The sequence below is a fragment of the Pezoporus flaviventris genome, unplaced genomic scaffold (genome assembly GCF_033815535.1).
Source record: "Pezoporus flaviventris isolate CSIRO_AGI_PZ_B2104156 unplaced genomic scaffold, CSIRO_AGI_Pfla_v1 ptg000066l, whole genome shotgun sequence".
Classification (NCBI taxonomy): domain Eukaryota; kingdom Metazoa; phylum Chordata; class Aves; order Psittaciformes; family Psittacidae; genus Pezoporus; species Pezoporus flaviventris.
Window position 1 is genome coordinate 22,707,147 of NW_026892614.1, and position 14,603 is coordinate 22,721,749.

The window sequence follows — 14,603 nt, forward strand, 5'->3', positions numbered from 1 at the left end:
CCAGATAAAAAGCTGCCCGCTGGCTGTCCAGGCTGGTGGGAAGGCTAGTTCCTGCTCTCAGCAGTGTTTGAGTAGTCAGGAAAGACATGTAGGTCTGCTTGTGGCTTCATGGTGGCATATGCTAACCACAGCTTGGTATGAGGCTACTGCTTCCATGTAGCAGGCTCTGTTCTGGAATTTCTGCCAGTGCTGTATTTTAGAGTATGACTGTGTATAAATAGAAATAGTTGCACCATCCCTTAAATGGAATTCCTGAAGAAATTAGGGTCCTAAATCCCATGTAGTCGGAAGAGTAAATACTATGAAGTTGGAAGGCACATATGGTGTTTACAACGCTTCCACAAGAAATGGCGAAGTAGGGGAAGTGGCTTAAACCTTGCTTTTCTCTCAGCTCAACCACAACCCCGAACTAGGATTGTGTAGGATTGAGATTCAGAGTCCCTCTTGTTCTTGGGTTGTTACATTGTCCTTTTCTGAAATTTTTTAATCTCCAAAATCAGCAGGAAAAGTGTGAGAAGGTGATTTCACTGACCTTCAGTGCAGAGAACTTCTCCAGAGTTTTCTTGATTCTCTGTTTCTAAGTGAATAGGGCTCAGATATACACCTAACGTAATACTGACTTGATTGCCAAGCTACTGCATGAACTGATCTAGACTATCTTCCACTCTTATGGTCAGTGCAAATGAAAACATTTGTAGATCTAAAGAGCCCTTAAGAAAGGGGGAGCCCGTTTTCACATACTGCGGGGATTGCCATTCCTGGGAAGGAGAGGTCTTGGAGTTTGCTCTCATTTTCTAACAAGCAGAAGTATCCTCCTGATCTTTCTTCCCAATAAAAATCCCAATCAGTTTTCAGCAGGTGAGAGAGCTCTTGTTCCTACAAAGGCACGTTAGAAATTGAGTGTTGTCAGTGCAGAACTGGAGAATTTGACTCGCAGTGATAGTGAAGTTAGTAATTCCACAGGATGGTTTGGACATGCCCTTGCAATACCAAAAGTGTTTCCAGGTTAGAAATAAAATTGTCTAAAATTGAAGTTGTGTTAAATAGCAGATGGATGATCTTGGCAGTTGAAAAAAACCTTCCTTTAGCTGCTGTGCAGCTGAATGTGGAGTTAGTTACTGTAATGTGCATGAAAGTGGCTTGTCTGGAAGAACCGGTCTGACAACATAATCATCCTTTAAAAGAGAAACAGACAAGGTTTAACCTACATCATGCAGTCTTAAGATCAATTCTTAACAAGTCAATGGTGAAGCAGATGATTTGAAGTAGATCTGAGGTGCATTGTATCTACTGACAGATTTCTCTTATGTAGGAAAAATATTAAATTGTATGTCAGAATATAAGAATCTGTTAGCTTGAAATGCTGTTCAGAGAAATTGTATGTGAGTTATTTTAAACCTGTCACCTAATAGTATCAATTAGAAGGGAGAAACCGAGTCAATGCTAATGCTAAAATGCAGGAGTGCGGCTGTCTGGTTACACTGTTCAAGCAGCTGAATCTTACATGTAGATCAAGAGGTATGCCTGGAATAAAACAGATACCTGAGTCTTTGCTAACATGTTTTGTTTTTGCTATTCTCTTGTTTCAGTGGTGGATACAAATGATAGATTCCTGCGCAAAATAACAATTGGGCAGGCAAATACAGAGAGAGGATTTATCCGTCAGGTATGTAAAGACAGTTAAAATGTTCTGGACAGACTTCAGAGGCTGAGAGATATTTCTGCAGTTCTTTCAGCATAATTCTTTGAATTGCAGTGCTAACATCTGTTAGTCTTGTGTAGTATTCTTGTAGTGAAACTGATTGTGTTAAGGAGTAACTGAGTCTGAAGTTTCAGAGCCTAGAAATTAATGCATATCACACAATGTGTTGAAAGCACTTGACAAAAATGCATGTTAGGGGTTAGACATTGTTGTCCTATGAGTATAAAAGGTGCTCTTACATCCTCATAAGGTTAATCCGTATGATTTTCCTTACTTTTTTAAGTCACTGAAACTAATTAAGTAGTATCTATGCAGGGGCAAGTCACGTGTTGTTGGTCCCATTGATGAGGACTGGAAATGACTGTAAGCTTTTTGCTCAGTTTTCATTTCCTTCTCATGCATCTCAGCTTTGGGATCTAAACTGTAAGAACTTTGAGAATGTGCTTAATTTTAGTATGTGGGCTTAAAGTGATACTTCAGAAAACGAGTATGTGTGTAGAAAAGATAACCTACATTTCTGTATGAGAGCTTCTAGAAGTCAATTAAAGATAAATTGAAAGCCAGACTTTTCCAGCACTATTTGAACAAGTGTTTCTGGTGTTGTGAGGGTAAATCAGTTTCTGAAACAGTGCAGTGTGGAACAGGTGGAACAAAATCATTGTGATGATGTGGATATAATTTGATGAAGATATTGTAATCTAACATTCTGGATCATGAAAACCTTGAAGTTCTGACTGTTTTGAGGTGAATAGCTATTGCGGTAGAAATACTGCTTTCATTAGTTTTGGAAATTGTATCTTACTTTTTCTGTAGCATTTCAGGTCTCTTCTAGGCTTTGTGCCTAAATAAAGAGACCGAAAAGTAGTGCTGGTATTTTTGCTCAATTCAGCAGTTAATCCAGTCAAATTGAAGAGAAGAACTTAGAAAAGAAATCATAGAATTATAGAATGATTAGGGTAGGAAAGGACCTTAAAGATCATCTAGTTCCACCACCACCAGCACCTCCACCCCCGCCATGGGTGGGGACGCCTTCCACTAAAAGTGCTCATTTGTTTTGGTTTTGCACACACAGGGTAGACACTTTTCTGTCTGTAACTTACATAAAGCTCAATATTGGCTAATACTCATTTCTGATAATGGGTTGGGACTACAAAATATTATACTTGGTACAAGATTCTTCAACACTTGAGATGTTTTCCTATGTTTAGATTTGTTTCAATGCGAGTGTTAGCTTTGAGCCAGGTTCTGCCAGCCTTATTGTGCAGCATTTTACCACCATAATTTTACTGCTTATTTAAATGTGGGTTGTTTTATTATAGAGTACTACTTCACATATGGCTGTCAAATGTTGCTTCTATACTGAAGTTTTGGCTGAAATTACTTTGATGCTTTTGGTTTCGATATGTTGGACTTAGGCATACCCATTCGCCTTTTAACATGTACTTAGTGACTTGAGCTAACAGGAAAATTCATTTCAGAGCCTAGCCGGAGATCCAGAGAAAACAGGACTTCACAGTTAACAGATGCATTTTATAAATATTTGGAGTGATGTTCTAGCACTCTTAAAATCAATGACACCTGTGTAAAATGGCAGAGCACAGCAGGCACAAAAGTCTGCATTTTAATGAACAGGGATGCTGTGGTTTCTAAAGAGTATTACATGACTGATGCCCTTGATCCTGCAATTGAATCCATGTGGGTGGATCCTTTCATCAACAGAGAACAGACTTTACAGCTGAGCCTTCTATCATCACTTCAGAGGTGTATAAAGGTTATTAGAGTTAAAACAGCACCTGCTACCACAGTCTTTTGTGCCTGTTTTTTCAATTAAATATTATGTCACTCTTTGAGCATCTACCTGGGGTTGTTTTTCCTGTCCTTTTGGGTTTATATAGAAACAGTGATAATAAAAACCTTTTTTTTGGTCTCCTGATAAAGTTAGATAATATTCTAGTATGTGGGTTGGCCATAGATTTCTCAGGCTTATTTCCTGTTTTACATATGCTGCAATGATGTACCGGGGGCATTCGTAACTTCAGAAGAGACAGTAGCATCCTTATCATCATAGCACCAGCAATGTTCACTGTGTACCCAGCTATTCTGTTACATATAGAACTACTTCCAGTGAATACAGAAAATCTGCTTTGTAGTTTCAGCATTTCATTTGAATCCCTATGCTGAATATCTCAATTACAGGATTTTTTTTTGTCTTCTGTATATATCTCTCCCTTTCTGTGCCCAATGAAGAAAAGTGCTTCAGTGTCTTCAGAAGTTTTGACACGTGCAGGTACATACAGGTCAGCCTGAATATGGCTGCTCTGGGCTGTACCTGTCAAGACAGAATGTAAAAGTAGAAATGTAAGTTAAAAAAGGACAGAAGCTGTTACAGTAGTAGGCAAATGGATAGGACTGGTAAGGTACATGTTGAACAGTTCTCTGTGTAGAAGCTTCTTAAAAACGGGCAAAGCCTTCAGTTTGAACAGATTGCTCTCATATTAGTCAGTATGGGGTACATCTAGTAGCGGTCTGACATAGAAACAGCCCTGAGGCTTTTTTGCATAGATAGCAGTTGGATGTCGATTACTAAGTTTTTGCACAGACTTTAACTGCTGGACATAGAGAGGTTACTAAAGAAGCTGCAGAAGAATGCAGCCTCAACATTGCATTCCTATCACGTAGTGTATTAGGGATTTTGCCTTCTCTGTTTACATCTGTTAGCATGTGGCCTGGGCTTTACTAATAGTAAATCAGTACAAGTACTGCTAATGTATACTTGCAAGCTTTTAAGGAAAAGTAAGGACCACAGCTTATGTTGTTCTGAAATACAGCCGAGTATGGATGTATTTCTAAAAGAGCAATAGGACTGATGCCACATGTAGTTCTTGGAGGTTTTTTTAACTTATGTATTTGGTCATTAAAAAAAAAGAGGGGGGAGGGCAAGATATATTTTACATTATCATAGGTCAAGCACAAGACCTAGCAGTATAAGCTCTAAATTTTGAGTTTATGTAGAAAATGATCAAATGTAGCAAGAATGTCTTTGAAATCAGAGTAAAAAACTTTTGGCGAGCATTATGGAAAGAAAAAGGAAAAAACAAACAAACAAACAAAAACCAGCACAATGCTGTGCTTATGCCAGTAATGCACAGAATACATCTGGTGATTATTTTTTGCTACAGAAAAAAAAATTCTTGGTTCTTCATGGAGCTTCTGCTAAGGATAATGCGAGCCAAGGGGCTAAGCACTCTGCAAACTGGTCCCCAAGTAAATGGAGTGTAACAGAGAACATTAATGAAGGAATATAGACCAAGTGTTTAAAGTTACTGTAGTCTGAGCAATCTCAAAAGCTTCAGGTTACACTTTAGAACTCGTTTGAATTCCAGTGTGAAATCGGTCTTTCCCGAGATTATTCCTGATGATTCCCTGTGAGTATTTGACCTGACTTTGATTTGGTTCATGATTCTCGCTTCTATTTTGCAGGCTCAGTTTGATATTGCTGTTGCAAGTGAAATTATGGCCATCCTGGCACTTACCACCAGCCTTCAAGATATGAAAGAGAGACTGGGGAAAATGGTAGTGGCTAATGACAAGAAAGGAGAACCGGTAACAGCAGAGGACTTGGTATGTTCAGTGCTGTAGAGACCTGTGAATAACCTCTGATGCTTTCTTTTTTTTTTTTTTTTGCCGCTCGAACCATTAAAAAGACAGGTGCATGCCAAGGATTTTGCTTTGAACAGCAGTCAGATATCAAAGAAAGATCTTCCGGGCCAAAACTTGCTTGCAATGAGAACAAGATGTAGAGCTCATTCTTCCAGCTCTGTGGTAACATCTGGTTCTGGGAGTCTCTGTTCTCCATAACGTACTTGGATAGTTTTTTGCAATTCTTAAGGCAAACAAATTTGGTGCTAGAGGGAGTCAGAGTGTGGGCTATTTGAGAGAGCTGGTAATGTTTGCTACTGTACTTGTAAAGTGTGTTCAGATGTTACAATGATAGTTACCACATGAATGCTTATGCCACTAAATCAGAATGGAAACAAGCTATTCTTAATTCTGATATTGCTGATAGTGCTTGGGACAGGGTGTCCTGGGTTCAGCTGTAACAGTTATTTTTCTACTTCTTAGTAGCTAGTGCAGTGCTATTGAAGGCCTAATGACACAGGGTTATCTCTTCACATTGTTAAGATTTTTCTTCCTTACCTTCATTAGTTGCTGTTTCCTCATTCCCTACTTCAGCTTCTGAAAGAAGTCAATATGCTCTTCCTTTATATCAAACTCTAGCCCTTATAGCCAGGCTATGAGTCAGTAAACAGGGGTTGGAAACTCACACATTTGTCTATAGCAGGTTCTGGTGGAGCCAGAAGCTACCAGTTAACTCTTGCAGTCCAGTTGTATGCCAGGAATAGGCTCACTGTGATTGGAAGTAGTTTATTGTAACATTACATTGCTTGAATTTTGAAGCCTAATTGCAAAATTAAATTCATATATTGCAGATTGACAGCACACTTTAAATACAATAAATTTGATAATGCTTTGCTTTTATGGTTTTTTTTTTTGTCATCTAAGTATATCCATTTAGCAACTGTGATGTCTTGGAGCCATGCTGTTGGCAGTGACTGCCTGTAACACACAGACTTTGTGTGTTTTTTCCTGTTTGTCCCTTTTATGTGGACACCTGCACAAACTTACTGCATGTTTAGAATAAGTAAAGGAACCAGTATCTTGGATTGTCAGCAAATCCACAAGCCAGGAATACCTTCACATGGCCTTAATGGATTCCAGTTTAATAAGGAAATGAAAACATAATATCTAGTTTGACTGGATTTAAGATTGAAATTAAGGGTACCAAAATCTCTAAGTACAGTCATCATTAAAATTCAAAGTAAATCAACTATTCCCAATTATGCAGGAGAAATGAAGAACTACATTTACTATTCTAGCTGTTGAAGTTTTGATTTTCCCTTTCAGTTGCATAACTATCTTGGCTAAATGGAGGGGAGTGGGGAATGAGTTACCTTGTAATGCATATGCAAAAACCTTAAAATCATTCAGTGTCAGAATTAAAGCTACATTTAAAATACATTATTTTAATCTTGATGCTACTTTCGCATGAAGGCAATTCAGCATATTAATATTGCAAAATATTTAACCTGTCTTTATCCACTTAATACTAATCAGTTTGCTAAATGAAAGCATTTGCTTTTCTGTAGTTTGTTTCCGCTATAGTTGCTCTGTGGAAATACGATGTTAGGGTTGAGTTTATGAACTGTGCACAAAGAACTTTAAATTTTTTCCACTAAAATAAAAGTAGACCTCAGCAAAATAGTACTACTTAAGTTTTCTTTGGCCTGTATTTAAATACACTTCCCATGCTTAGTGCCTCAATCATTTTAGAGTGTCACTTGTGCAGATCATGTGTTCCTAGTTCTTCTTTAAAGCAGTGTTCTGTATCGTACAATAGAAGAACTGCCCAGAATAAAATATTCACCAGTGTTAAGGACATATGACCATATGCAGCTATGCTGCTGCATACTTTTTCTTCTGCAGGCCCCCTTCTTCGTACCATACACAGGGAAAACTTGGGTCCATGTCATGATTGTGAAGTGCAAAAACTCCTACCTCCTTTGTTGTGGGGTGTGTTGCAAATGAGGATGAGAACTCTGGGAAAAATAGGAAGGTGATTTCATGATTAAAGCAGAAAAATACCTTTCTAGAGAATTAACTTCTAATTCACAGAGCTTATGTGTGATGCTGTGTCCATACAAACTGATTCTTACAGTACATGAGGCGTTATGCATTCTTCAACCTGGATTGATACCCGGGAGCTAAACAGATGATATCTATAGAAAGAGTGAAACACCACCAAGAACTTAGAGCTAGGTCTTAGGCTGAGCATCCAGAACTGGTGAATACTTTTGAGTTTGATCCTTGTTGGTGCTGGTTTGTCTTCTGAAAGCAGGAACAATTGTTCATTTCTGTGGGCTTGTTAATATTGGTGAAGAAGTTGGATGGCATAGTGTTGGGACTTAAGAAATGTCAGAAAAGGAAATTAGTATTCGGTTTTCTTGCTAAGATTTCTTTATCAAATTAAATACTGCCTACTTTGTACAGGTGGAGAGCTAATGAATAATTGTACTGGGCTTGTGAAAGTGGACTGTATAAAGCTGAATCCTCTGGAAACAATAGCCAGAGATATATAATCAAAGACCACACTGTCATAATTCATATGTACAGAGAAGGTAAATTTCAATTCTATCTGGTGGCATTTCGTCTCTGTTCCTGGTTTCTTCCTACAGGTGGTCAGTTTTTCTGAACAGCTTACAACTAAGCCTGCTGTTTCTAGACTGTAAACACTGTATCTACTCTTCCCCCTGCTCCTTGTGCTGCCTATGTTGTTACTATTCTTCTGCAAAAGTGCAGCTTTTACTCCTCTATTTGGACTTCACAAGTTGTATCTCTTTCTTGTGTGTGTTAGAAAAGGATTCCTCTGGGATCCAGGATAAGAGATCTTTGCTTGTGGTCCAGGTGTCCAGACCCAGAGCTGGTCCATCCTGGTTCAGTACTGTAGATAACTGTAGTGGTTACACCTAGGCTGTAAGTACATGGCACATTGAGACTAATGCTTTCTGGGCAGGATGGGGCAAGGCAAGTGTTCACTAATGAGTATCTGTGAGCTGCAGTTTTTGTTCTCCCAGTGTTTATATCTCAGGCAGATCTTCAGATGTGGTAAGAGCTTTTATGCGAAACCATTCTCCTCCCACATGTTCATCCTTTTTTGAGTCAGGGTCAGAGAGGAGGTAAAGCTTTATAGCTCAGAAAGGAAAGACCTCAAGTCAACTGAACATGGGAAGCCCAACTTTTGAATGCTCTCAGTCCAAGACAGTTAAATCATTTTGAATTAAATTTTCATTTAAAAAAATCAAGTTTAAAAGATTGAATCTATCATAGCCACTTGACATGGAACATTTTAGCACAAAGAACTGCAATTGCATATAGTTCTAAGAAATTTGAAAGGCAGCTTTATCATGGGAAGTAGCACACAACCTGAATAATGTGTGGTAGTCAGTCTTACCTGTCACTTAAAAAAATTCTGGGGTTCATGTTCTATATATACTACCTGGACTGAAATTATGAAAGTTAAATGTTTGACAGTAATCTTAAGTTAGTTGGAATCTACATGAACCAAAGCCACTAAACCCTTCCCCGGGATTTATTTCCAGATATACACACAGTATACTTCACAAAAACACAGTTGCTCTTAATTTTGACTTTATATGCAATATATTTATAATGATATAATAGTAAAAACCTAAAACACACATTAGCAGATATAAACCAGATGCAGAGGCAGGATAGGAGTAATAGAAAAAAGATAAATTGAGTATTTCATGATTTGAGAAGACTCCTTCCACAAGAATAATGGATTAAATAGCTGTCCTCTGTAATGGAAGTCTTTGACAAAATGTGGTGCTCATTGTATGGAGTTTTGAAGACTGAATTGCTTTTTGGCTTTTACAGTGTAGTAGAGTTTTGATGGACACATTTTTATGTGAAAATGGGTATATGTGCCCTAGATCAGTATTTCAACAGCTATGAAAAATATTGAATGTCACTGTTTTTTTTAAGTAAGACTTCTTTTCAGCTTACTTTCTATGCCATACAGTTAGATTTCAGTAATTCCAGGACCAAAAGAAAATAGCTTCATATTTACTTTTATAAATGATCTATCAGCTGAACGAATATATTTTGTTCTCTGGTTCATCAGAAACATTGTGTGCATACTTTGCTTTAAACAAAAGTAGTTGCTGCCCTCCTCAGCCTACAGTTTAGGGTTTAGGTTTTTACAGAACCGATATTGCAGAAAAATATTATCATTTTGTTAGAGACAGTAGTTTCAAATGAAGGGAAGTTACAAGTACTTCATTATTTTTCTTAGAAAGAAAAGGGCTTTTCTCTGCCCTTCAGTCTTTGTAACCCCTTATTTATTTCACAGTAGTTACTCTCAATCATCTTCCTTGTCATCTAATGCTAGCTTTCATTTATGCTCTTGATAGACTTCAGAAACTGCTCCACTGGAAGTTGCTTTGAAAATATTTCAACTTTTTATCCAAGTCTGCCTTTTCTGTGTAATTTATTTTATGCTCTATGATCTTGGTGTCTTGGGGAGTGTATTTGCCCTGATGGCTGATGGCTATATGGAACGGGTATTATTTTCAGAAATACTTGGCATTAGTTCCAGGGGGGAACCCAGGAGAGTCGGTTGTCTGTATACATTTGATTTGGAGTCCTAGCTTCTTTCTCCTGACAACGAGTTATTGCAAAGCTAATGATTCTTGGGCTCTCATATGCCTAATTGATGTGTAACTGTCTAAGGCTTTAATTCTTTTATAAAAAGTTTATCTACCTTTTCTGAATTGGAAATGGAAAGCTGATTCCTTAAACAGCTTTGAGAATCAGATCCAGGATTTTCAGTGAGCTGTGGGAATTGTTTACTAGCTGCTTGGAGGACTGGGGACATGAAGGAATGAAAACTTGATTCTGACAGCATCATGTCAGGTAGAAATGAAAACTTTATTGTCTGTTTAGCTTTTAAGGACTGTTGTTGACACCAAATCTGTTTAAGAACTATGAAAGGCAGATAGATACGATGTGTGCTAATTGGAGTCTTTCCATCTTTTTTCTTTGCTTTCAGCTTCAGATACAATGAGTTGTGTCCAGGATACATATCTAATGTGGATGAAGTTTCCCCAAAACATTGAAACACATGGGATTTGGGTTTTTTGCTTAGCTGTTTTTTTTTCAGATTAGTGAAGAACTATCAGAAAGCAAAGGAGACAGGATGTGAGCCATTGTTAGCTGTGGGGGGAGTGTCCTGATTTTATTTTAGTCTTTTTCCTAGTCAGCATGGCTTGGGTCCGCACATAGGTGTTTACATGGTCACTTTAAATGAGCTGATGGTCTTGTCCTGCATGAAGTAGAAAACAACCCCCTACATGGATGGCTACAGTTGGCATGAGTTAGGACTTCTCAGTCCATAGGCAGTTTTCCCAAGAAGAGCATTAGGACTGATCCATGGCTGTTCAGGTGGTTAACGTCACCATTGGCCAGCTGGAAGATCTGATGTAATTGTCCATTTGACTGTTCTTCTCCAGAAAGTTGAATAGCTATTACAATGGCTTTTAATGTGGTAAGACTGTAAACTATCTCAGTTTTCATGTGTCAGAAATGTTTGGCAGCTGTTTCTGTTTTAGCATAACGATGAACAATGTTTGCTATATGATGGTGGAAAACCTGAGATACAGGAAGAAAATGTAAAATTAACTAACTTTTTCCGTCAGATATTTCTGTTACCTGTAACCTCCTGACTAGTGTGTGTAGATGGTTCTGCTTTTCATGAGACAGATGTTGAACAGTTTAACTAGCTGTTATATTTTGTGTTGCTCGCAACTAGTGATGAGCATTATTTCCTTCAGCTGGGGGGTGGGAGCAGAAGAATGGTGCTTCTGGTCTGAGAAGTTCTTTCTCAGTTGGCTGCTGAATCAATCAAACAGGAAGAAAAGAAAAGGCTTATGGATGTGTTCAATAAGTATATTGCACACTGTGGGGCTTTTTTCTCTTTTTTTATGAATTAAAATTTGCACTGTGATCAATGGGAAAAGGACTATTTTTATTTTTTTTTAATATAAATTAGTAGGATTAAAAACTAGCCTTTACTGGATAAATTGCTAGGATTTAGATTTGTTGCAAGCTGAGATTGTTCTATTTACTGTTCTCTTTTGTAAGTGCTTCAGATCTGGAAATCAATTAAATAGGTTTTATAAAACAAATTGTTATATTGAACAGATTTAAAAATTAATATCCTAAGAAATATGCCCATTTTAGAAAGACTTTTACAAATTACTGAAATACAGGAAATCAAAGGCAATAGCAGTGGCAGTTATTTTTGCATGGTCCTAAAAAGAAAAGTGATGCATGAATAAAATATTGAAGTTACATTTTATTCCAGTAGCAGAAAATTTTGGGGGATACTGGTTAAATGAAGCATTATGAAACACTGTTGAGATTTGCTCTGCAGCTTTAAGTTCTTTATCTAAAATAATTAGTTTATAATCTTACCAATCAAAACAATCTTCAGCTCTTAAGGAGCCTGTGGGAGTGAAAAGCATCAATTATTTAATTTCACTTTTTAATGCATTTTTCCTTTTACTTGTATTTAGGGAATAAATGCATTAGTTTAATTTTTATCTGAGACCGATATTATGCTTCATTTTCTTCTGAAGTCTGTGTTCAGATGTGATACTTAGAAAGGGGAAACTAGAATTTGTATAAAATACTGCTCATATACAATCACTGTGTACTTTTATGTGTCTTACCTGTCTGACATTAGAATTTTCACACAGAGTTTGGCTGTTCAAATTTGGGGTTAGTTGGCAGGTGCCATGTTGAGAATTATACAGGTGCTTTTTTCATGCCTGTTCTTTATTTCAAAGTTACTGTTTAGCTCTGAATAAGCTACTTGTATAATGGAGCTGTGGTTTTCAATCTTCATTTTGAACAGTTCGCAACAGCTAGTATTTTTATTTGGGTTTAATGTTCTTTTCAGTACAACAGTGTATTAAATTAAATTTTTGTTCTCTAGCAAGTCTACGAGACAGTACTGCATTAATTTTCTATTGACGATCGATCTATTTCAAAACAAAACATTTCAAAATCAAAGCATTTTAGGAGTAAACTGGAATCTATATTTGTGGTTTCTAGATAGCACTCTACATATAGTCTGATACTGATGTGCACACTGTAGGGATTTTTTTCTAAAACTGGCATTGAATTTTGGTATAGGGAGACGTTATTTTAAATTCAGTCAGTGTGAAATTTATACTTAATGTCGAGTAAAATTTTTAGGGAGAAGTAATACAACAATTTGCTCAGCTCCTATTTTCCTTTCATTATCACAGTATGGCACCTCTGACTTCTAATCTTGTGATGTATTCATTATCTACCCCTAGTCAACTCTGTGGCTGCTTTCATCTTGTGTCTATTATGTATATATTTGTATAAGTCTTGAAAAATACCCCTTCTGGTTGTTGCTAGCTATTGAGTCATGCTGTTGATTCTGTCATGAAGGAAAAAATATGTACTTTCTGTAGGCATTTTTAGCAAGTTATTGCCTTCTTGCTTTCTCAGGACTAAATGGCCTTTGATTCCTCTTCATCTTGTGTTCCCATGAGCACCCTTATGCTGATCACTTAATAATTCTGTTTCTGGTCTGTCCATGAAATAGGAAGAATATTTACCTACTGCCTTTTTAAGTATATTCAGAACAAAATAATTACTATTTCTGGCACACTGTGTAGACAGAGTATGTTAGAAGTCTTGAGGTAATGTCTGAATAAATTCTTTGTGCAACATTGTAGCCCTGCTTATCCGTTATGGTCTATGAAAAAAGTTTATTTTTCTCCTTTGAGCAGTAAGGTCTTTTCCCTGTTTTAACTGTAAGCTTAAGTGTAACTTGGGAATGTTGCACCTTAGAGTTGACTTCCTTAAAATGTGGACTCTCTTGTTTTTTAGGGAGTAACAGGTGCTTTGGCAGTTCTGATGAAAGATGCAATTAAACCCACACTAATGCAGACATTAGAGGTGAGTATGGTTTATGATACCTCCCCTCCTCCAGCTTTCAAGTTCCATATGAGCTAGTCATGCTTCTCTCCAGTGACTGTGCTTAATTTTCAAGGTTCAAACCACTTCTTGCTATAGTTTCTTCAGGGACTAAATGAAGCTTTATTGACCTGTGAGAGGAATATTTTACACATACCCTAGTGAGCTTTCTTCCAGCAGCTCAGAGAACGCAGGACTAGTACAACCTAACATTGTGTCTAGGCAGTCTAGTATTGCCTTTCCAATAGTAATTTGAATGATGAACAGTGTTCATGGGGAGAGGGAGGAAGCAAAATGGGGAAATGATGAAGCTGTTTTGAAAATAAATGCATTTGGAGAAAAAACATAATGTATATGATTGAAAGTTTGACCATCAAAATTACATAGCTGGAATAATTCACAACAATTCCTGATATTGTGAAAAGCTGAATAATGTAGAAACACATCAGTGCAATCCTGGGTTGGTTAAAGTTTTCTACATCATGTCAAGGTGGCAGCTACCTTTTTACTTTTATGTTTGGATGGGAACAACTTCCTACTCTCAGGGAATATTAGAAAAATAGAACTTGTCTGTGTTATTTTACTGTAGCCATCTTAATTATTTTCTCCTGCAAAGAATATCTGTTCTTTCCTGTGGCAGTAAGAAGAATGTATGTGTGTGTCAGAGCTTAATATACCGTCTAATAGCAGCAGAAACTGGAGGTCACATAGCGTCATGAATGTCACAGCTTTAACTGTGTTAAATCACCACTTGGATAACATTGTGTGCAGTAAGCATCAGTGACAAGGTAGCTTTGATTCTTAGTGTTTAGTCTGGGTCACTCTATTTGCACTTTCTATATCTGTTAGAAAAAAATGTGGTTTTGTGGTAGTGTTCTAAAAGACAATTGTAAGTGTCAGAAGAGTTTCATTTGATCAATAGGCATTTGGTCTGGGACTTGCATGCTTTCTTTTTTTTTTTTGCACTGCATTTCTTTATATTCACATTTCTGTGATTAAATTCCCAGCTTTTATGTGGTATTTTCTAGTCTAATCTATGCTATGGCTGAAATATCTGCCAAGTTTCATCAAACAGCTAGAAAGCTTGCTAGAAGGAGCCCGACCGCAGAACCCGAGGATATTTTTCCAAAAAATTCTTACAAAGTTATTTTTAAAAAAAGCAAACTAAAGCAGCTGAGAAGACTGCTTCATGCTCTACTCCTGCCATTTGAGACTCGAAGGCAAACTTTTGTCACCCTTTGAGTACCTC

The 14,603-nt window shown here is 37.3% G+C and overlaps 1 protein-coding gene across 6 annotated transcripts in view; it reads left to right on the forward strand.

The window, feature by feature from the left end:
• MTHFD1L (methylenetetrahydrofolate dehydrogenase (NADP+ dependent) 1 like) overlaps positions 1 to 14,603 on the forward strand; it is a 154,412-nt gene that overhangs the window by 42,460 nt on the left and 97,349 nt on the right. For 5 of the 6 annotated variants that reach the window (XM_061471579.1, XM_061471574.1, XM_061471575.1 and 2 more), the window contains 3 exons: positions 1,590 to 1,666; positions 5,183 to 5,323; positions 13,268 to 13,336. In XM_061471579.1, the coding sequence (XP_061327563.1) occupies positions 1,590 to 1,666; positions 5,183 to 5,323; positions 13,268 to 13,336 (287 nt within the window). Of the gene's footprint in view, positions 1 to 1,589; positions 1,667 to 5,182; positions 5,324 to 5,470; positions 5,525 to 13,267; positions 13,337 to 14,603 lie in introns of those variants that run through there. The other variant, XM_061471578.1, reaches the window with a different exon arrangement.